Here is a 22,703-nt window from a genome sequence, read left to right as displayed (position 1 = left end):
TGGGTAAAAGATGACAGACAGGAAATTGTATTTGTTTGTACTGTATATTTATATATATATATCTACAGGTGAATCTAGCCACAAGCATTTCCTTCTCTAGGGACTTTTGCCTTCCTATGTAAACATAACTAGTATATCAAATCAACATGGAATAATTTATTGCTTGGTGATAAAGACAAGAAATAAAAAAAATAAAAAATCATTTTGTCTCCAACAATACCACAAGGGTATAAACACACACTACTGCTGTGTGAAGTAAGAGCTCGGCTGCTGCGAAAAAAAAAATCACAGGCAGACCAAGCGGGATTCAAACCACAATATCTGGATCACTAGACCAGTGTCATAACCACTAGACCACCGGAGTGCCATTAGTGATCTGGGTTCAAACTACAAGGGTGTATATATTTAAATTTCTTAAAGACAAACTGTTTTTGTATGAATTTATGTATACAAAAATGAAGAAATTTGTGAAATAGAACAAGATAAGTGTCTACATAGAATGAGAAAATCTTGAAAAAAAAATCACAGAGCACATGCAAATAAAAAAGTGTTAATGAAAGGCCACACGTATCGCTGATGCTATGTTCTCCATTAGCAGTTTACTTAATTCCCCCGTCCGAGAGATGCACTCCATCTGTGCTAAAATACCAATGTTGGCAGTGACTTATGTACGTGTACTTCCTGTCCGCTGGACCTCCATCTTGCATACTTGTTGACATCTTTTCGCACATTATTAATTGCGATTTGGGATGTAATGATTGTATCTTGACTATAATAAAATAGGCGAGATGATATGCTTGAAAATGATACGTAACACTGGGGTAACAATGGTCTTTCTGTATTTATTCATTCATTCATTCATTCATTTCGGTTTATTGTACAAAATACTTCCTTGTTAAAAACAGTCGGGAGACTGATACAATCAAAGATTACAATGTAAACATAAATTTCATAGTTACATAAGTGAAATGAAATAGTCAAATAATATAAACAATTAATTAATTGATGTTGGTATATTGCACTTACAAGGAAATTATAGATGAGAGCATGTTACAAAATATATTCCAAAGATATTTATAAATAAAAGCTAAATATGGTAATGATAACTGAAATACATCACTAAGTTCAATAAACAAATCTATAAGTTGTGAAGAAGGTTGATATTGGGATATAAAATTAAATCGCAAAGTGGAAGGTTCACATTGAGAAATAAATATGGAATTATGTTTTTAAAATATAATTTTAAGGCTAATGTAGGACATCTGACATACGGAAAATAAGGCATAAAGCACTATCATTATTATCACTACATGTATTACGCTATATTATTATAATCATTACCATTTAACAGTTATCATTTACATAGAGATCAATATCATTATCATAATCATCAAACACATAAGTCATTTAGAGTCTTATCCACTGCTTGGCAACTGTCCTAAGCAGCATACTGCCCCTAGTCATTAGAGCTGGCATGGGTGATCAGTATTCCTGGAAAAAAATGGCGACCTCAGTAGACTTTGTAATTGTTGTTGGAAGTTGTGTAGCGATGGTCCTCCCCGTCTGAGCCATGCAACCTCACAACCCATGATTCCCAGGTCTAGAGGGCCCATTCACCAGCTCGCTTTACAAAACTATCACCACACACAAACATGGCGAGCCAGGACACCTATTGATGGTATTGAGAGTATTGCTTCCTTTTAAAATGACCCCTAACAAAATTACATATGAATTTTGCATTCAAATGTTTTTACTGAACATATTTAGAATACTAAACAAAAATGATTTTGCATTCATCTAAAAGTGTTAACCATAGCATGTAATATATATATATATATACACATACATACATATATTTATTGTGAACAATGGTAGATGTACATGTAGCTTAAATCAAATTCTCAGAGGGCTATCATCACTTTTGAAGATGCTTGGGAGGTGAGGTCTAAAAAATTTCTCCACCAGGAATTGAAATCTGGCCCTCAGCTTTGAACGCCGGTTCCTTAACCGTTAGACAAAAAGAGATGGGTTTGTAGCTTGGGCCTATAAAGGAGTTCTCATGTGATTGGAAGACGCGCATCCTTCTGTTTTATTTTATCTCGCCTACACTCTTATTGCATCTTTTGGATTACAAAATAATTTGTAGGGTCTTGCCATCCGTACATCTTATGAAGATGCAACAAAGTAACTGTTGATGTTGCTCTACCGTCAAAGGACAAGCGAGCTACAAATGCCATTACCTATTGAGTAGTCAGAGGCCATACGGTATCCATGCCATGTGATGACCTGAACTGTTGAAACAAATTTAATACCCCTTTGAAGGGTGACACCAAACTCATTGGAGTAGCTGAGAATGATTTTATTGTCTCGCCTGCATAGCAGAGCGAGACTATAGGCGCCGCTTTTCCGACGGCGACGGCGGCGTCAACATCAAATCTTAACCCAACGTTAAGTTTTTGAAATGACATCATAACTTAAAAAGTATATGGACCTAGTTCATGAAACTTGAAAATAAGGTTAATCAAGTATTACTGAACATCCTGCTTGAGTTTCAGGTCACATGACTAAGGTCAAAGGTCATTTAGGGTCAATGAACTTAGACCATGTTGGGAGAATTATTTTCAAAATCTTAACCGAAGGTTAAGTTTTTGAAATGACATCATAACTTAGAAAGTATATGGACCTAGTTCATGAAACTTGGGCATAAGGTTAATCAAGTATTAGTGAACATCCTGCTTCAGTTTCAGGTCACATGACCAAGGTCAAAGGTCATTTAGGGTCAATGAACTTTGGTCAAGTTGGGGGTATTTGTTGAATTACTATCATAACTTTGAAGTTTATGGATCTATTTCATAAAACTTTAGATATAAGAGTAATCAAGTATCACTATAAACATCCCCTGTGAGTTTCAGGTCACAAAACCAAGGTCAAAGGTCAGTTAAGGTCAATAAACTTAGGCCATGTTGGGGTAATTGTTGAATTGCCATCATAACTTTGAAAGTTAATGGATAGAGTGAATGAAATGTGGACATGGGTGTATTTGACAAGTCTTAAGTCACCGTTCAAATGTCATCTATGGTCAATGAACGTGGTATTATGTCATTATATGAATGGTGTTTTTGTGAATGATTATTTTATAGTAGTTTTCAAAGTTAGCACTGCTGCTATATTAAATTGCGTAATGCAGGTGAGACTGCCAGAGGCGTTCCACTTGTTTGTACTGAAACAAGTGGGGTTTCAAACCCTGCTTTAGTATTACATACTCGTACTGCTTATTGCTGCTTCGAAACTACGCGTGAGAAAGTTTTGGATTTGACCACAATGTAGATTACAAAGAAATGTGCTTGCAATTTATATGTGGCAACCAGCTGGAAAACATACTGCTATTGACATCAACAACATTTTACAAAGGGCCTGCCATCCGCCTGTGTCACGCCAACATCATTGTATTCTATTACAATTTAGTTATTTTCATAACCTAAAAGTAGAAAAAAAATCTTTCACAATAAGCAATATCCAATTTCAGACTTAGGTTGAACCATTACCAATACATCAGGCTGAGACTATCCCTTTTTTAACCTACATGTACATTCTTGTGTTCTTCTTTTACATTGCCAAAGGGCCATCCATACATGTGTATAGGTTTTAAAGGTGGCAGTCTCCTAAAAAGGTCACATTTGTTTGTGTGTCTGGCAGAAAATTTGCATATTCTCCTTCAAACCTTGAAGCATACAATATTTATAATCTTGAAGCATACAATATGTACAAGTATTCTATTATAATCCTTTATTAGGGTTCTGCCAAACTTACCATAGGTCTAGGTGAGGAAGGCAATGGAGAGATGGCAAGGGTGATACACACTGATCTAGTAGCATCAAATGGAGTAATCCACATTATAGATAGAGTTCTTCTTCCTCCTGATGATATCAGCACAAGGGCTCAGGTCAGTTATAAATACAAAATTTGATTTGAGTTTTAAAGATTTGATTCCAGAATATCCTTTAGAATTGTGATTTAGTTGATAATTTTACTTTCACTTGGTGATAAAGGAAGAATTTACCATTATTGTATTGTAATACTACCCAGTGCAATATATAGACTAAGTGGCATATTATATAAATAGTGCATGCTAAGGAGTTCAATATACTATAATATGAGTGTCCATAGATTTCAAATTACTTGAAATTTATGCACACGAATGATATTGTATATTGAACGACAATTAGCATGTATTATGTGTTATATAAGATGGGAACTCTTCTGACTTGAAATTGTATCAAAATATATCTGAACTTACCTGAACTACAAAATGTACTGTTGCACGGCTTTAGGAGGTGATGTCACAATATGATTCAAATCATTGCGCTCGGTAAAAAATTAAGGTGTGTGGCCTGCTGCCTAGCTGCACACTGCAGCTGCCCTAGATATCATGTGCGCTTGTGGGATTTTGATTTTCGCTTTCAATATTTTTTGCTCCTTTTTCATAGATTAATGCAGGGAAAAAGTAGATTTTTTAAATATTTTTCTGAGATGTTGGACAACACAAATAGCGATTATTTATTTATTGTAATGAAAAAATATCGCAGAATCGTTTTCTTCAAGGTATCGATCGATACATCACCCTATTAGGTTTAGTACACAAGCTACTGTGCAGAAATTGCTGGTATATGCCATGATTGTGGCCATATACTGGATTACGTAATTGCAAAAAAAAAGGCAATTGACCAAACAGAAGCCTTCTCTAATATAACCCATCTTATATTAAGGGTTAGTGCATGAGATTTGGGTAGTGGGGAACATTGGAGGTAACTTGATTAGTCTATATGTGACTCTATAATCTCTTTGTATATTTAGACCTTTATAAATTTGTTATGTTAAGCAGTGTCAAAATAATTATTTTTATTTTAGTACATGTATCATAAAATAAATGATTCAATAATTTTTTTATTCTTGATTTTCCAATATTTGGTTTTACAATGAAGAAAATGGAAAATGACATATTATAATGAATGCTATACTGAAATAGCTTCTCTGTCTATATTTTAAAAGAACTCCAGCTTGATAAGTCTAACTCATTTTGATGGCCAGAGTTCATATTTCATGTGTTCAATTAATTGCAAGATACAACATAATATTTGGGGTGTAAAAATCACACATCTTTGCTGTTGCAGTCTGGCTTATTGTAGATTTAATTGTACATTAGGGTTATTCTGCAGAAATCCAAAGTGTAAGAGCCTATTCTATGCACTGCAGTATCTTACTTTTATTCAAGATGATAATATTGCAGTAAATAGTTTTTACTACAACTCTGGATCAGACTGTCTTATGCCAACAGAAATATGACTTAATTATAACAATGACTTTTCATTTGCTTTTTTTGCAGATGAACAAACTGGCTGTCACATTATGTTCTTAATAGTAATTTTATTATTGTGCAATCATTTCCTTTGTGACATAAATGATCGATGCTCTGCCTTTTGAAGATATTGATTATTGACTGTAGATTACAGCTTTCTGACTTACTCCAGTTTATATATAATTTATGCCTCAGTCAGAATACAACAATTTTCCGCAATATTGCAGTATTCTGAGAAGTATCCCTAGCCTGAATAGTGACAGCATCTCATACTTGAAATTGAAAAATTAAACATTAAACTTTGATCAAAGTTTAATATTCAGAAGTTTAGTTAACAAACATAGGCGTATGCATAATGTCCACTTTAATTAATATTATTTTTTATACCTTTAACTTGGTAATTAAGGTTTACTGTTTAAAGCAAATATTTTTTGTAACAGTGTTTTGATATGTCATTTAACAGGGTTCCATGTTAGATGTTCTTTCAAGTTACACCAATCTTGGGATTTTCACAGGAATGATTAAGGTAAGAAGTGAATATGATATCACTTGACTTTGAGCTGACAGCTGCTCATTAACTTATCTGTCATTTCAAAATTGCAATATTCCTACTGCTTATGCACATTATAAATATCAATCAAGTTCCAAATTCTTCTGAGCTTCTTTATCTTCTTCTTGTTCGTCGTCATTGTCCATTTATTCTTTGTCTTTTTTTTTCTTCATCATCATCATAATCATTGTTGTCGTAATCATCTTATTCTTTTTGTTCGTCTTCCTTTTCATCTTCATTTTCTTCATCTTTTTCTTTGATGTTGCCATCATCATCTACTTCTTATTCTTCATTGACTTTTTTTCTTCATCTTCTCTTCTACCTATTTTTCCTATTCCTCTTCTTTTTCTTTTTCATCTTTTTCTTCTTTGTCGTTATTATCTTTTTGTTAAATAATAATAATATAGAGTATTTATAAATCGCCAAATCCACATTGATTATGTGCTCAAGGCGCTGAAATATACTTGGTATATTATTATTACCCCGGCTGTAGCTGAGCGGCCATATAGGCGCTAAAGCATTCAAGGAATAAATCCTACCGGGTACCCATTCACCTCACCTGGGTCGAGTGCAGCACAATGTGTTGTTGTTGTTCTTCTTCCTCTTCTTCTTCTTCTTCGTTGTGTCTTCTTATATTTGCTTCTTCTTCTTCATCTGTTCTTTTGGCTGTTAGTAAACATGTGCAATGTATTGACTTGTATCTTCCAGAGTTCCCCTTCGCTCCGATTAGCCCTAGATTCTCCGGAAGTTTCTTACACTGTCTTTGCCATCCCAGATGATGCCTTGCTACAATTTACCCCTGATAAGGCTTCTTTGTTACTCTTATCAGGCAAATGGCAATCGGTAATGTATACAGGGATGAAGAGAGATAGAAAGTGCCTGAATCATTGCATTGAAAATAATTATATTTTACTGGATGGTTCAGAATAGGATACCAGAAATAATTTACGAGTAAGCTCCAATATTAGATGAATTTAGATGAGTGCAATATTGACCCAAGAGACTGAAATATTTGTGGTAGGCTGAGTCATCCCTTTTTTATTTTGACCGGTGACCACTGGGGATTTTTTATGGAGACTGGTTGCCCGCTCAAATAAAGAAATACATTAACATTATAAATTCAGTGTCACCAAAGACTATGAATTATCAACCAGGTTTAGGCTTATATTTCCTTATCGAGAGCCATATATCAAATTTTTTACATGATGCTATTATTTCCAAACCTTGACCAACCAAGTAGAGATGATAATGTTATGAAGCAGGATTTTCTTGCTTGAATTTATCGGCCAGAAATGTATTCCTGGTGTGTGTGTACACCCATGTTGTTCTGTTTGTTTAGTGGTAACTACCTCTACTTTTGTTGGTCGCAAATAAAACAATATAGCTGTGCATATGCAACTGGATTAGAATGTTTCGGGCCAATAAATTCAAGCAAGACCATTGAGAAATCCTGCTTGTTACTATTATTTTCATAACTATACGTGGTCGACCAAGGTTTGGAAATAGAAGTATCATGTGAAAAGTATTATATATATATAGATCTAGATAAGGAAATGTATGCCTAAACTTGGTTAATTATTCATAGTCTGGTGACATTGAATTTCTTATGTATTTCTTGATTTTAGCGGCACACCGGTCTTGAAAACTTGCACCGGTGATCGCCATCGTCGGGCGGGCGAGGTTGACTGCCTGGTTCAACTCAAGCCTGAAATCTGGTATCCTATGAAGAAAATCATCTACAATTATCATTTATTATCTTCAATTATTAATTTTCGTAAGGCTGAGCAAGACAGCACGATATTACTCAAGCATTGAGAATTCACCAGATTTTGGTGCATTGTTCAATGCGCTCTCATATTGCACAGGTAGTTCAAGAGGATCATAAATGCATCACTAAACAGCCCATTATTGTTTATAATATTTGATACTGCCTTCCTGTGCTCTTCATTTTTTTGCCTTGCCTGAACAAAGTTCGGCAGAGACCTAGTGATCACTTTTTATGTTAGTCTGTTGGTCTATTACAAAAATGTTAAAGTTTTGTTCAACTTGTCCTCATTTATTTATGTACATTTTTCGTACATATGATCCTTAGGTAATACCTCATGTGAGCCAATGAGAATGATACTTGATAGGGTCAAAGGTCATCTACGGGTCAAAATGTCAAATGATATGATGTCATGTCCATCCTTTTTTTAAGTTTTTGTTCAACTTGTTCTCATTTTTATTGTGTTCTCTTGTCTTCCCGATGTTGCCCACAATCATGCAAGTTGATTATTATGACAAGTTCAGTAAGGAAGATCAATGCAGAAGACACCTGTCATTTTTTTATTTCTGCATTAGTTATGTTCATACTTCGTAAATATGATTCTTGCGTAATACCAAATGTGTGTAGTTGAGGATGGTGAGGTCAAGGGTCATCTATGGGTAAAAATGCTAGGTTTTCGTTTAACTTTCTCTCATTTCTTTATTTCTGCATTAATTATGTTTACACTTGTTACATATGATCCTTTGGTAATATCACATGCTTTGTGTGTCAATGAGGATGATGGGGTCAAAGTTCATCTAGGGGGTCAAAGGTCAACTTATGAGGTCAGGTCCATCCTTTTTTTATTTTTTTTGCAATTTGCTCTTATTTCTTTATTTATTTTTATCACACTTGGTTTAAATGATCCTTAGGTAATACCACATATGTGTTGTTGAAGATGATGGGGTCAAAAGGTCAAGTTTTTGTTCAATTTGCTTTTATTTCTTTATTTCTGCATCAATTGTGTTCACACTTGGTTCTAATAATCATTGGGTTATACCACATGTGTGTTCATGAGGATGATAAATTCAAGGGTCATTTAGAGGCCAAAAGATCATATTACATATTTTATTGATCGCGAAATCAGACGAGACTAGTACTGTTTGTGAACTTCCTTGTATTTGCTGCATTTTTTTTCTCCTGTCACTCCTTGTACTGATTTATCATCATGTTTCCAAATTTAGATCAATTCTTATCTGCAAAGCCCTCAACAGTAAGGGACTGTGGATGATTTACCCCTCAAATGCTCTAAAATAGTAATTTGATTGAAAAAAAAAAGGTATCTGTAAATTAATATAGAATATTAATACAAAAATAGATTTTGAATGGCCAGAAGTGCAAAGATTTACAAACAAATTCTTGTGTGTTCGAAGGATTTTGGGGGGTATTTTATCTATTTATGTATTTTGTAAATTGTAAACCAAAGATTAAAGCATTTATGATTGAACTTTTTAGCATAATCATTTCCAACTCAACATCCATTCTTGTACTTTTACCCTATTCTAGTTTGTGAGATATTTCATCTATGAACATTTGGCTCCAGAAAAAGTAAGTTAAGTATAATTGAGTCAGATAATATTATGTTATGATCTAATACCTAATACCTTGAAGTTGTAATGTTTATATTTTTAGAGAATTTAGCTGTAATTTTTTAATTAATCTTTATTGTTTGTTCGATATCAATAAAACAAAGAATATTTAGAATAATATTATGTCTCTTGCTTTATGTGCCACTCTTCATTTCTGGATAAAACTAGTTGAAAATGGCAGTCAACAATTTTTTTAGAACGCATCTTGTAGATTATGCTTTCTTTAGGACCTTGTCCTATTCCATGAATCTATATTTATTAAGGTACAATGATGATAGTTTGGTATGTTTACATGAATTGATAGCTCTGCCTAGCAAGCCAGATAGTAAGCTAAAAGAGTAACCTTTGCTTAAAGTTTTCCATTGAATAAAAATACATTTTGAGCAAACTAGATTGTTTCAGTGAAAATATTGTTTTTCAAAAAGCTTCACAGATTTCCTCTGCTATTCAGTATTTCTAACTGACAAATAGGATTTAATTTGGGATGGTACACTAGAGTTTTGCAAATGTTTTTCCATGTGCTACTTAGCATCCAATTTGATAATTATATAGATTGCATTAAATTGTAGATTATTAAGTTTCCTGACACTTAGTTTTAATCAGTGGATTATTGGAAGATTTTTGAGAACTTTCAAGTTAAATAAATGATCTCATGATTTTTTTAAAACTTTTTTTTCAGCTGTCCACCAATGACTTGATAAAGGCTGGTGTTTTCCGTAATTATCGCCAGGAGAGCTTTGAAATAAGAGTATCTGAGAATGTAAGTGAAAAACATTGGTTGTACAGCTTTAGACGAGGTTTCATTTGTTGAAAAAGTAAGCCGCATTTTCATCAAAGTGATCATGCTGCTTAAGCTCTCAATAAATGATATGGAATTAATATTGAAAATGGGGCTCAAATGTTTTTCTTGATATGCTCAAGTGAAAAGTCAGGGGTATGTTATATCACAGCTGAACTTCTCTCTAAACATTAAAAATTGCCAATTAAGGACTTTTCACAGTTGTTTTTATGCATTCTGATTTACATATGTGTTACATACTGCAAATTGACTTCAATATGATTTCACAGCAGACCGATCAACTGTTAGGCATTTCTGGAAAGCTGGGGAATGTTTGAATGTTTATTATTTTTCACTTGAAAATGTTGGCAGGCCATGGTTAATTTTTTGTGGGCCACAGTTTCAGACAGGTGTTAAAGGGCAATTTTTGGGAAAACTGTAGAGGGAATGAAAAATAGAAAAAGCATTTGTACATGCCAAAATCACCATGACGAAAGAGCTCCGTTTGATATCACTATACCCCTCTTCTCCAAGTACGAAAACCCTACTGCCCCAGGCATGCAATGTAAGTATCAAAACACCTGTTTCTTGACCTCGGTCCGAAGATAACACAACAGCCCGAGTGCGGTCCGGGAAAACATGTCGCCATTTTTTATTCACTTACTTTCCTTATTTCGAGGTTGATTTTCTTTGTTCGAAATTGAAAATGGGCTAGCATTGAATTTCTGAATACAATATGCCTTTGAAAACGTGATTAAATATCGAATACAATAATTTAATTCCGAAGGTCCTTCTACAGGCAGAGAAGACTTACGTAATAACACAGCTGTTGTTATCATTTCGTCCTTGGCTCAACGCTCATAATCTGGCCTGTGGGGATTACCTGGCCAAGCGGGGTTGATCAGGCGGGTGTTTCATAAAGCTGTTCGTAAGTTAAGAGCGACTGGTGATCATGTCTTGCGGTAAATGGTACAATTGGCGATGATCACCAGTCGTTGTTAAAGTCGCTCTTAACTTACGAACAGCTTTATGAAACGACCCCCAGGGCTTGGAAATGATGTTTTAGATTTTCAAACGCAAAATGGGGTGAAATACCGCAGTTTGCAATCCGAACTGCGGTCCGTTCCCAAACGGGGGTAAGACGTAATGCTATAGATTATTTTTTATTGTACTTTATTGAGTGTGTTTTCTCACTTTGAAACATCTCATTTGTTTCTATTTCTTCCAGGGTTGTATCAGTGTTCCAGGGATTGGCAACATTACATCTCCTGATATAGCAGCAACTAATGGTGTCATTCACATTGTTCATTCAATATTTGACTCCAGTTTATTCTTCCAATCTCCAGAGATATGTTTCAAAAACCAAACAGAAGAAATGGTAACTATTAGAATATCATGTTATTAAAACTAAAAAAAGAGAAGATATCGATGTAATTAAAATTGCAACAACTTTTGAGTTCTGTTAATATTTTAGTACTTTCTTGAGAAAACATGAATTATTTTTATGTGCAAAACATTTGCATATTTGTGCGAGTAGAGAGAGAGAAAGTGGAGGAGGGGGGGGGGGGCAAAAATTGATGAACAGAGGAGGGGAAGGAATGGGTAGACAAAAATAGATCAGAGATGGAATAGATGTGTAAATATGACATAGTCTTTGTACTCTCCAAAGGATATGATTAATTCTTTGTTTTTTGTTTTTCTTACAGATACAGGAATGTTGTGATGGTTTCTATAGTCCTGCATGCTTAAGATGTAGTGGATGTTATTGGGGTGGCCAAGTGAGTATAAAACATGCATTTACTGGTATTTTTTTGTATTATAAATGCATTTCTCTCATTAATCTGCTGTATTCATTTAATTTACAATTTATGAAATGTTGTATATTGATATGAATATTGATGAAATGTTGCTTATTAATATGAAAACTGAACTAAATAAAAACAAAATTGATTATCATAACTGTTACAATTTATTAAATCATTATATAATTTGTTGAAGTGATATTTCATCTATATGATTTTTGAAGGACAAGTCCAACCCAACATAAAGTTGATTTGAATAAAAAGAGAAAAATCCAACAAGCATAACACTGAACATTTCATCAAAATCGGATGTAAGATAAGAAAGTTATGACATTTTAAAGTTTCGCTTAATTTCACAAAACAGTTATATGCACATCCTGGTCGGTATGCAAATGAGGAGACTGATGACGTCACCCACTCACTATTTCTTTTGTATTTTATTATATGAAATATTCTAATTTTCCCCTCATTGTCAAATGAAACAACGATTAATTTCTCCCTGAACATGTGGACTTAGCATTGTTTAATACTATATGGTTCAGTCAAGTTGGTCCTTATTGTCAAATCTGCAAAAAATGAAATATTGTATAATTCAAATAATAAAAAACAAAAGAAATAGTGAGTGATGGACATCATCGACTGACTCATCTGCATGTCATTGAGTTGTGCATATCACTGTTTTGTGAAAAAAATAAGGGAAACTTCAAAATGCCATAACTTTCTTATTCTACATCCGATTTTGATGAAATTTTCAGCGTTCTGCTAGTTTGATATTTCTCTATTTATTCACATCAACATTTTTCTGGGGTGGACTTGACCTCTAATAAACCTGTCCTCCGTTGATGTCAGCCACACATTTTGGTATCTGTGGTGATGAGACCATACACTTTATTGATAGTCTCATGACATGTTTCATGACATCATTTCTTACACACATTATGAAGTACAATGTGCATTATTATTTGGCCATTTGTTCTTGATTGGAAAACAGGAATATTTGGCAGCATACTGGAAATCCTATTGTTCTTTGGCATAATATTGTATGAATTTGTAAAGCATGGCAGAAATGATAGCATATACCATATTATACCATATTATAAAATTAGTTAATACTTCTTTTACATTATAAAAATATTGCATTCTGGGTAAGACATTGAGAAGGAACCATTTGGATACTTAAAGGAGAATGAAACTCTTGGAGCAAGTTAGCTTTTGTGAAAGCAGAAAAATCAAAGAATAAGATCAACAAAAGTTTGAGTAAAATAGGACTTGCAATAGAAGAGTTATGAGCATTTGAATGTCGAGATCACTAATACTATGGAGATCCTCCCATTGGCAATGCGACCAAGATCTATGATGTCACAGATGAACAACTCTCCCCTTTTGGACACTGAAAATATACCCCAAAACCTCTCTTTTTGCCCATTCTAATATGACAAACGATTCATCAATGATATAATGTTGTGAAACCTCTGTACTTGTCCTCTCATAAAGAGAACACCTCACCTTGTGATAGACTCTATAAAAATGAGAATATAAGTGAAATAAGTACTAAAGAAATGAGGGAGTTGTACGTGTGTGACATCACAGATCTTGGTCGCATTGCCAATGGGAGGATCTACATGGCATTAGTGATCTCAATATTCAAATGCTCATAACTTTCTTATTATTCATTAAATCTTCCTCAAACTTTCAACAATATGTTTCTTTGATTTTTCTCTTTGATATGGATTCAGCTGGTTTCAAGGGTTTCATTCTCCTTTAAAGACTTGTTTCTGGATGACTGTATGTTGTATTCTATTTTTCTTTCTGTTGTAGTGTGATGATGGCATCCATGGTTCTGGAAGTTGTATTTGTGAATCTGCTTATGATGGTGTAGACTGTGATCTCTGCAAAGACAACACAATGTTTGGATGGCATTGCAATCAATGTAAGTCTTAGGCACATCTGGAATTATAAAGGCAAGGGGTTTAGATCTTAAAAGGAATTTATTTAAAGAGAGAAAAAAATGCTTCAAAATTTTATCAGGTGCCTGTCAGGGGTCTATTACGGAAAATGACGTGGATTGTTCAGCTATAAAAATTTTGCTTTGTGTGAATATTAATTGTTCTTTTTCTGAATGATTTTTAAGGACTTTTCCAAATCACTTTTGATTTATAACTCAGGACTCAGCAACAGTTATATTATTAACAATTTCTACACAGATTGGACAGTTTTTTTTCCACCTAGATTTGATTTCCTCTATAACCATAAATGTAAAGTATCTTTGTACTTGTCTTTTAGCCAGTTTCTGTCTTTATGACCTTATGAATCATACTCTTACTCTCTCTTAATCCCTCCCTCCCTATCTCTCTATCTCTGTCTCTTTCTTCACTCTCTTTTCCCAACTTTCCCCTCTCTTTTGATTTATATTGTAATATCTATGTTCCAGCATGTTCATGCATTCATGGAGAGTGCAGCAATGGTCCTTGGGGTACAGGTCATTGCAAATTTGACACCTGTTTATCAGGGTTCATGGGAGAGGACTGTCATCTCCAGACTACCCCATGTGGACCTGAAGAAATCCAGTGTCATGCTCATTCCATGTGTGTCATTGAGGAAGGTTTATCAAGGTAAATAAACTCAACCAACTCTGGGGTGGGGCTGGCAGTACCCCCTGCATTGCACCATGTCATGACAGGTCTTCAAAACATGTTTTCATTGGGTATCAAGTTTATCAAAATCAAACAAGGGTTCACTGCACGTTTTGTCTCTCCTCAGGAAGTAACATTTATTCGGGAGTTTTACAGGGGCACCTCTCCTTCCTTATTAAACAATCAATTTGACAGAGCCCAGTTCAAAGGATGATTAAGCTATAATTTTGATTTGTTGGTATCTGTTAGTAAACCATAATTTCAGTCGGTGCTTGCACTGATTACTGCATGTTACAGGTACAAAAGCTCTCTAAGTAGAGAAGTGGTTTCATGACATGCCCTCCTGCATTCAGAACCAATTTCTTTTGCTAGTGCCCATTTTGTTGAATTATAATCTCAATGTCTATACAGGTGTGTGTGCAATAGAAACTATACAGGTAATGGAACAGACTGTGTGCCTATCAATCCTTGCACGCAATCCTCTGATGGCCCATGTGACTCTGATGTGGTGAGTTGGTACATCCCTCATCCCCTTCCTTTACATCATCATACCAATCAAGCAAAATACCTTTATTGAGATTTATTTCAATGTTCTAGCCACATTCACAAATGTTTACAAAGTTAAACCATATTTGATTGAGAGGTATGTGTAACTCAAGGTAGACAAATTTGTCTAAGGTCTCTTAAAGTAGATGGTTAGCTCTGTATGTTCACATCATAATGAATTTTGGTGTAAAGCGGGTAGCAGTGCATGGGTTGAGTTGACTCAAATTTGAGTGAGCAGTTTTAAATTGGCAGGCTTGCTTCTTTTGTATCATCTGATTCATAGATCACAAATTAATCAAAACTCCAGTGAAAATATTGGGGAGTTCATTAATATGAATATATATTAAGGCGCTGCATCTGGGAAAGGTTTAATTATTTTATTTATTTGTTCTTTTACTGGATGGCCCTCTTCAGACACAGGCTGTTCTTCTGGGGGTCCAGTACACATTAAGAATTTAAGAATACAACATATGATATAAAAAAACAGATACATAAATCATATATTAAATTGCTGAGCTAAGGTGGTACTAAGCTTCTTCCCGAATTTAGTATTAAAGAGAAGTTTTTCATGAAATGTCTTGTCAGGGATTTCCAAAGACATGCTTGCCTTTTGCCAGTCAGATTCAAGGATTTTCAACAAATCCTTTCAAACAAAGTTCTCTGTGATGGTGATGCCACACCATTATTAGAAATCTATTGAATCCATACATTGTGACCATTCACTTTGAAGCCTGTGACCTGCTCGATAAGACTATGTTTTTTTTTTTTTATTTATGCAAATTAAGCAAATATTTGACTGAATATAATAATAATAATAATAGGCATTTATATAGCGCCATCTATCTAGAAATATTCTATTCCAAGGCACGTTGTTATTATTATTACCCCGGCTTTAGTTCGAGCTGCCTTTCAGCGCTCATGCATTCAAGGAATTAATCCTGCCAAGTACCCATTCACCTCACCTGGGTTGAGTGCAGCACAATGTGGATAAATTTCTGTTGAAGGAAATTACGCCATGGCTGGGATTCAAACCCACGACCCTCTGTTTCAAAGTCAGAAGACTAATCCACTGGGCCACAATGCTCCACATATGCAAATTTAAATGCATATGCGATGAGATTGTGATGCAATAAAGTGCATATAACATGTATATGTTTATACAAAGATTTCCATTCATTTGCATGAGACATTTCATCACAAGCAAACTGGATATAAAATATCCATGATATGATGTTTCCATTGCACAAGGACAAATTATTCATTAAGTCTTATTTTCTACACTAGAATTACAAATATGCAAATAAGATGAATATGTAAATGAGAGTCATTGAATAATTGTGCAAGTACTTGCCCTGATTTGTATTAAGCAATGCCTATCGTTGGTCTCCAATGCATTGATGCACATATAACTCGAACAGTTTTACATCTTCAACACGAACAGTGAATAAAGTAAAAGAAAAATTGAAGAAGAAATTGAAACTCAAATCCATGTGTGGAATGAAGAATACCAGACATACCTGTTAACTAACTATCAGAGTAGCTGTATAATCTTCACTCTCTGTTGGCACACCAAAGGATTCTTGTACTAAATTCTTGAGGTTTGATGCCATCTCTTCCCATGTTAGCTGTACTGTAGTGCCTTCTATCCTCTTAATGCACATATGCAAATATTTGGTCTGTGGGGGGCTACCTCAATATGCATTGCCTGAATTTATGTGTTGGGCAGCAACTTTCTGTGACTTACTAGCTAAGGACTTCAACATTTCATCTACCTGCCTCTAATGTCGCCCAAACCCATAATACTGGATACCTTCTGTATATCTATGCAAGTCATGGATGCGTTTCATTTCCCTTGATTTCTTTTTACTACTCTTTCCTGTATCTGTCTCTTCTGTTCTGTGATATTTGCTGTTCTTTCTTTGTAATTTTTCTTGATGTCTCATGTCTTTCTTCATGCATCAGCAATTACAGATGCTGCTTCATTACCTGACGTTGACAAAATCCATAATGACATCGTATCTAGGCTATACATGAACATTGCTTCATGGGCCATCAGCATGGTATTTGGGCACCACTTTATGAGCTGGTCAAAGTAAGCAAATACCCTCTCTGCAAATTTATTGTGTTTCTCCACACTTAGTTCACTTGTGTGGAATATCAACATGTTGTGAATCTTCTAGAAGGAATTCAGATGCATAGCTTTTGACAAATTTAGTCATGGCAAGGAGCACGTTTTTGTAGAATGACTTCAACAAGTCCATCAAATTTAGTAGGTTGCATCAGTTTCCATTTACTCTTTCAGACAGGCTCAGCTCTCCCATCATGAATCTTCCAGGATCATCTGTTGCCTGTTGAAGAACATTGTAGAGGTCACATACATCCTGGAAATATCCAAAATATGGATGTTCCTGTCTTCTAGTTTTCTCCATAGAGGCCCTGTCACAAACTCACTAATAAGTCCAAGGCTACGCAACCCTGCAAGTATGAAATCCTCTTGTAGGTTGCACTGAACAACCTGCGTGTTTGTTCATTGCACCATACTTCTCAAGAAAGCTTGTCATCCTGTTATGTAGGAAGTACATATGCCCTGCTTTGAAGAAGATGATGTTAAAACCGTTCCCATGAAATGGCTTCAACGGTAATCTCCTTAGATTGTGCTTGTCAAGGTAACCTTGAATGTCAATTCTGAATTGACCATGCACGCCTGATTGCTCATTCCCACCTCTTGCAAAGGCTTTGCTGCCATTTTTGATGAGACGTAGGACACTGATTTTGCTTTTATTATTGAAGCGTTTTTCCTTACTAGCAGCTCCTTATTTCCCCTCCTCATACAGAGCCTTCTCTGTCTCCTGAAGAGCAGCTTCAGTCACTTCTTTATACTGCATGAGTCTATTTAGTCCACCGAAACAAATAATTGAGTTCTTCCAAGGGTCTCTGTTCTTTTGGGTCCATTGATACCCAGTTGTGTTGGAATGGTTGGTGCATATCCTGGCGATACAGCAGGTGCCATTTCATTTCTGTTGCTGCCCCATCTGATGTTGTGTTCGTTATGTTCATCAGATTGTTGCTTCCTAGACCTCCTTCCCTGCTGATGTAATTTATGTTTTCAATGAGTTCATTGAATGTTTCTGTGGTACCATCCGCACTCTATGTTGCCATTTCTTGCAACCCCAAGACATAGAACCTCTTATCGTCATCTGAACAATGGAACCCCATCACCTTTTCCCTGTACCATACTGGTTTCATCAGAATAAAGAGTTGTGTTCTGCTTCATACATGTAGATAGTTCTGCTGCCAGGTGCTCTTGTGATAAGATCATCATGCATTACTTCCTAATGTTAGATATAATTTTAGAATGAAAGTACTCACCTTACAATCTAAAATGCCGCAAAGCCAGGTAAAGTCGAAATCTTGTGTGTCACATGATTTTGTGAGGAGCAGTAGTTTTACTTTTTTGTTTAGCCTGCGATTCAAAATGCCAGCGCGTATCGTTTAACCAGGCAGGTTTCAAAACGCTTTCCAAGTAAAGAGTGGACAAGAAGTTTTTGAGACCATTTTTTACATGGGAGCAGACCATACAGATGCGAGTGTGCGGTTGATTTGGCAACGCTATCTGAAACACTACCATGAATTTACATGAAACTTTTATTCATGACATAGTACTTCATATTTGGTTGCAAGAATATTAATTTGGTACAGATGCAGATTGGATATTACAGTGTGGCATCCTGCTAGATATCTGGGACCTAGGCCCTGTAACATAAAATATACAATCAATTATACAAATGAGCATAACTCTAAGTCTATAGTAAATCATGTAGAAAATATTATACATATCTCTTTACATTACACTACCATGATGTGATAGCATTACCTTGGTAATTTATTCATAAGTTCATGGCCATGTGACCTAGAATACACAACAAGGGAGTGTTCAATTTAGGGAAAATGTAGGCAAACTATGTCATTTAGGCTTTAGTGTATCTCTTGAAGCCCATTGTTAAAACTCCCCTGGATACATTAGCCTGTCAATTCCATATAACATAATACTGAGACATATTTCTTTCATCATTTGATAGGCAGATTGTATCTTCACTGGGCCTGGAGCACATCAATGTGCATGTAAAGAAGGCTTTACAGGAAGGAATAGGTCCTGTACCCCAAGAGATCGTTGCCTTGTAGATAATGGAGGATGCCATCAGCATGCAATGTGTTTGCATGAATTCACCCTAGATTTGGTAAAAAATGAGATTTTGCTGCACTTAAACATTTATGAAACTGGTACATAATGAATTGATGAAAACAGCCATGCACTTGATTGTTTCGCTTTGTGTACTAAATGACTGAAAGGTGAAACTTTCCATTGTGCTTTACATTCTGCAGTTCTTGATAATCAAATTACAAATTTGCAATGATATTAACTATTCAAAAAATTGTTTACAATATAGATTTGACAATATTCATGATAGTAATGACAACAGAATACCTACAGAATGGATGACAGTGGAAATGAAGCATGTGCATTTAATCAGAATGCAGGGGCTTTCTTTTATCTACCTATAGACTTATGTTCTCATTTAGATTACTTCTTTGATATTATCACAGTTTATTGCTACCGATATATAAGTGTATGACAATGAAATCTCTCATATTTTATTCAAAGACTGAATGCACCTGTAATTTTGGATTTGAGGGCAATGGATATCAATGTGAACCAATCAATGCATGCTTGAGACCACATGACTGTGATGTTGAGGTAAGTTTGACATAGCGCCAATAATTCATCATTTAGGTTATACCTCGTCTGAGATTTAGATTAAGTTAGTTTTTAGGTTCTGTTTGGAAAAAGTGTAAGGTATATTTCAGTCGAATAATTGAAATGCAAGTGATATTATTAAAATCATTCAGCTAAAACAAGATGCAATATATCCTGGAGCTTCCAAAAAGGAACATAGATTTAGATTTATTTATTTATTTTCCGTTCAACAAAATCAACAAATATAATCGAAGTAATAGTACATATATTTAAAACAATATAGACAGTTCAATTACATTTTATAACAAATATAGAAGATAAATTAACTGAACAGAGGGACTTGCCAAGAAAAGCAATGCTTGGTATAAAAGGCAAGTCCCTAAACTTAGTTTCAATACTAAGTAACAAAGCTATATACAATAATGGAAACGGTAAAAGCAAGTAATTTACAAAAACAAATCAAAATAAAGCGACTACAAAAAATAAGAGAAAGTGATTTTAAAGATAATAATAATAATAAATTCGAATTATAAAATTATAATAAGGATAAAAAGCAAAGGAAAGAGGGATGGAGAGAAGGATGGTGCAAATGAAGCTGAAAATACAAAGAGGAACATGACAGGTGCACAGGTCATTGAGCTTTGTAGTGTCATTATTTAGAATATGTTATAGTATTGGAGAAATTTATTGATAGTTAGTTAAAGGTTTTAATACTTTTAATTCAAGTTATATGTTGGCTTGACTTGTTGTTGTGAAGTATTGACAAATCAAATTCTTTTTAAGTTTACGTTTGAAAACATTAATACTTGGAGATTCTTTAAAGTCGTTGGGCAGAGAATTCCGGTACACTGGTCCAAAAAAAGACGAAAGAGTTTTTTGCTAGTATAGTACGATTTGGGGTAGGTGATAACAGTTACGTTGTCTCGTTGGGTAATCGTGTATGGAGGAATTTTTACGGAACATATTTGAAAAAATTGTGGGGAGATCATCTTTACTTAGTTTATACATGAATTGGGCGAGTTGGAAAAGGTAGAAATCGTTCACTTTAAGAATGTTATTTTCGAAAAATAGAATATCCGTGTGTGCTCTAAATTGAGTTTGAAAAATTATTCTAAGGGCCTTCTTCTGCAACAACAATATCCTTTGTAATTGTGTTTGGATTGCACAACCCCACGCCAAAATGCCATAATTAATGTATGGTAATATTAATGTATGATATAGTGTAAGTAAAGTGCGAGCTGGAAGAAAATATTTGAGTTTGTTGATGATTCCTATGTTTCTTGAAATTGTTTTGCATATATTATCGATGTGTGGTTTCCATGATAGTCTATTGTCAGTAATAACACCTAAGAATCTTGTCTCTGAAACGTTTTTTAAGAACAGTGTTATCAAAAATGAGATTGTCTGGTAATGTATGTATTTTGTTGCTGAAAAACATATAAATCGTCTTTTGCAGGTTAAGTGATAGTTTATTCGCCTTAATCCAGTCAGTCACATGTATGTCACATAAGAAGAAGACCAATGTAACCACAGACCACTTGTAGTGAAAAACTCCCAATTACTCCCAAAATTGAAACTGAAATATTCAAATGGGGTACACCAATCATGATCAGCAGACCATGATGATTGTGATAGAAATAAAGATTAATAACAATACTAAGAACCATTTATATAGCACATTTACTATATTAATATACTGTACAGCGCTTAACACTTGGTATCATATTATTACCCGGCTGTATTGGAGCTGCCATATAGGCGCTCAAGCATTCAAGGAATATCTTCCTACGGGGTACCCATTCACCTCACCTAGGTTGAGTGTAGCACAATCTGGGTGAATTTCTTGCGGAAGGAAAACACACCATGGGTGGGATTAGACCCACGCCCCTCCAGATTGAAAGAGGAGAGTCATAACCACTAGATCACAACGAAGATTTAAAAAAATATCAAGGGATTTTGTGACAGTTTTCTGCACTGGCAAGTTGTAATTATTTGGCAGTTACCATAGTAGCAATCAGTCATCTGTGCCCCTCAGCTGACCAATACCAAGGAAAGTATTGATGAAAATGACAATGAAATGTCTCCAAGGTTATCAAATGGCACATTGCAGAGTCAGATATATTTTTGCCAAGCCAGCGGCAGTAAAAGATCCATTTATTACATATCATTTAAGCAGGGTATTCCCGTCATAAGTCAAATATGGTTGTACTTGGGGGCCCTGTATAACATAAAACAAAACAAAAAAAGAGCATATATGCAATACAAATGGAAAATGCAAATCTTAAACATAAACAGATGGAAATTTCAGGTATACATCTAATAACAGGAAATTGTAATGAGATTGAGAACAAATTGAAGAATTCCAGTAGTATCATGTGATCCCCTTTCATTAGATACTTTTGTAGACAAACAGCCAGAGTTGTTTGATTTAAATCATGTCGATTTAAATCATGATTTAAATCGCGATTTAAATCACTTGATTTTTTTCAAAAAAATCACTGATTTAAATCAACTTTTATGAAAAAAAATGGTTTTCTCTATTTTCTCTTCTTCTTAACAGATACTTTCAATGTAATCATTTTCATTTCTGTTCCACATGCTTTAGAGATACTTTAAAAGAATGATACACCCTCGTGGAGTCTGATTTAACACCACTGTTTTATTTTCAAATTGTAAAACAAGCAAAACTGATGAAAACAACAAGTTTCTAATGAAGTAATGATAAATAATTCTCTGTATGTGTGTTTTCATCCGCTTCACAATCCCCATCAACTCAAAACCACATAGTTTGCACTTTGCTCTGCATCCAGTTGCAGATTTTGATGGCAGTTTCTCAAAAAAGTACCAAATGGGGTCTGATTTTCTTCCAGACATGATGCTTATTCATGC

At 34.7% G+C, this 22,703-nt stretch overlaps 1 protein-coding gene across 1 annotated transcript in view; it reads left to right on the top strand.

Moving 5' to 3' along the window:
- Nucleotides 1–22,703, top strand: part of LOC129257059 (stabilin-2-like) — a 79,991-nt gene that overhangs the window by 19,783 nt on the left and 37,505 nt on the right. The window contains exons 7-18 of the mRNA XM_064097332.1: nt 3,794–3,943; nt 5,820–5,882; nt 6,615–6,749; nt 9,217–9,258; nt 9,979–10,059; nt 11,306–11,455; nt 11,784–11,855; nt 13,698–13,809; nt 14,311–14,491; nt 14,924–15,020; nt 19,138–19,296; nt 19,722–19,814. Coding sequence (XP_063953402.1) covers nt 3,794–3,943; nt 5,820–5,882; nt 6,615–6,749; nt 9,217–9,258; nt 9,979–10,059; nt 11,306–11,455; nt 11,784–11,855; nt 13,698–13,809; nt 14,311–14,491; nt 14,924–15,020; nt 19,138–19,296; nt 19,722–19,814 — 1,335 coding nt within the window. The remainder of the gene's footprint in view (nt 1–3,793; nt 3,944–5,819; nt 5,883–6,614; nt 6,750–9,216; nt 9,259–9,978; nt 10,060–11,305; nt 11,456–11,783; nt 11,856–13,697; nt 13,810–14,310; nt 14,492–14,923; nt 15,021–19,137; nt 19,297–19,721; nt 19,815–22,703) is intronic.

Source organism: Lytechinus pictus, chromosome 3, assembly GCF_037042905.1.
Source record: "Lytechinus pictus isolate F3 Inbred chromosome 3, Lp3.0, whole genome shotgun sequence".
NCBI classification, from domain to species: Eukaryota; Metazoa; Echinodermata; class Echinoidea; order Temnopleuroida; family Toxopneustidae; genus Lytechinus; species Lytechinus pictus.
The sequence above is the reverse complement of the archived record's forward strand: the minus strand, read 5'-3'. Positions and strand labels throughout refer to the sequence as shown.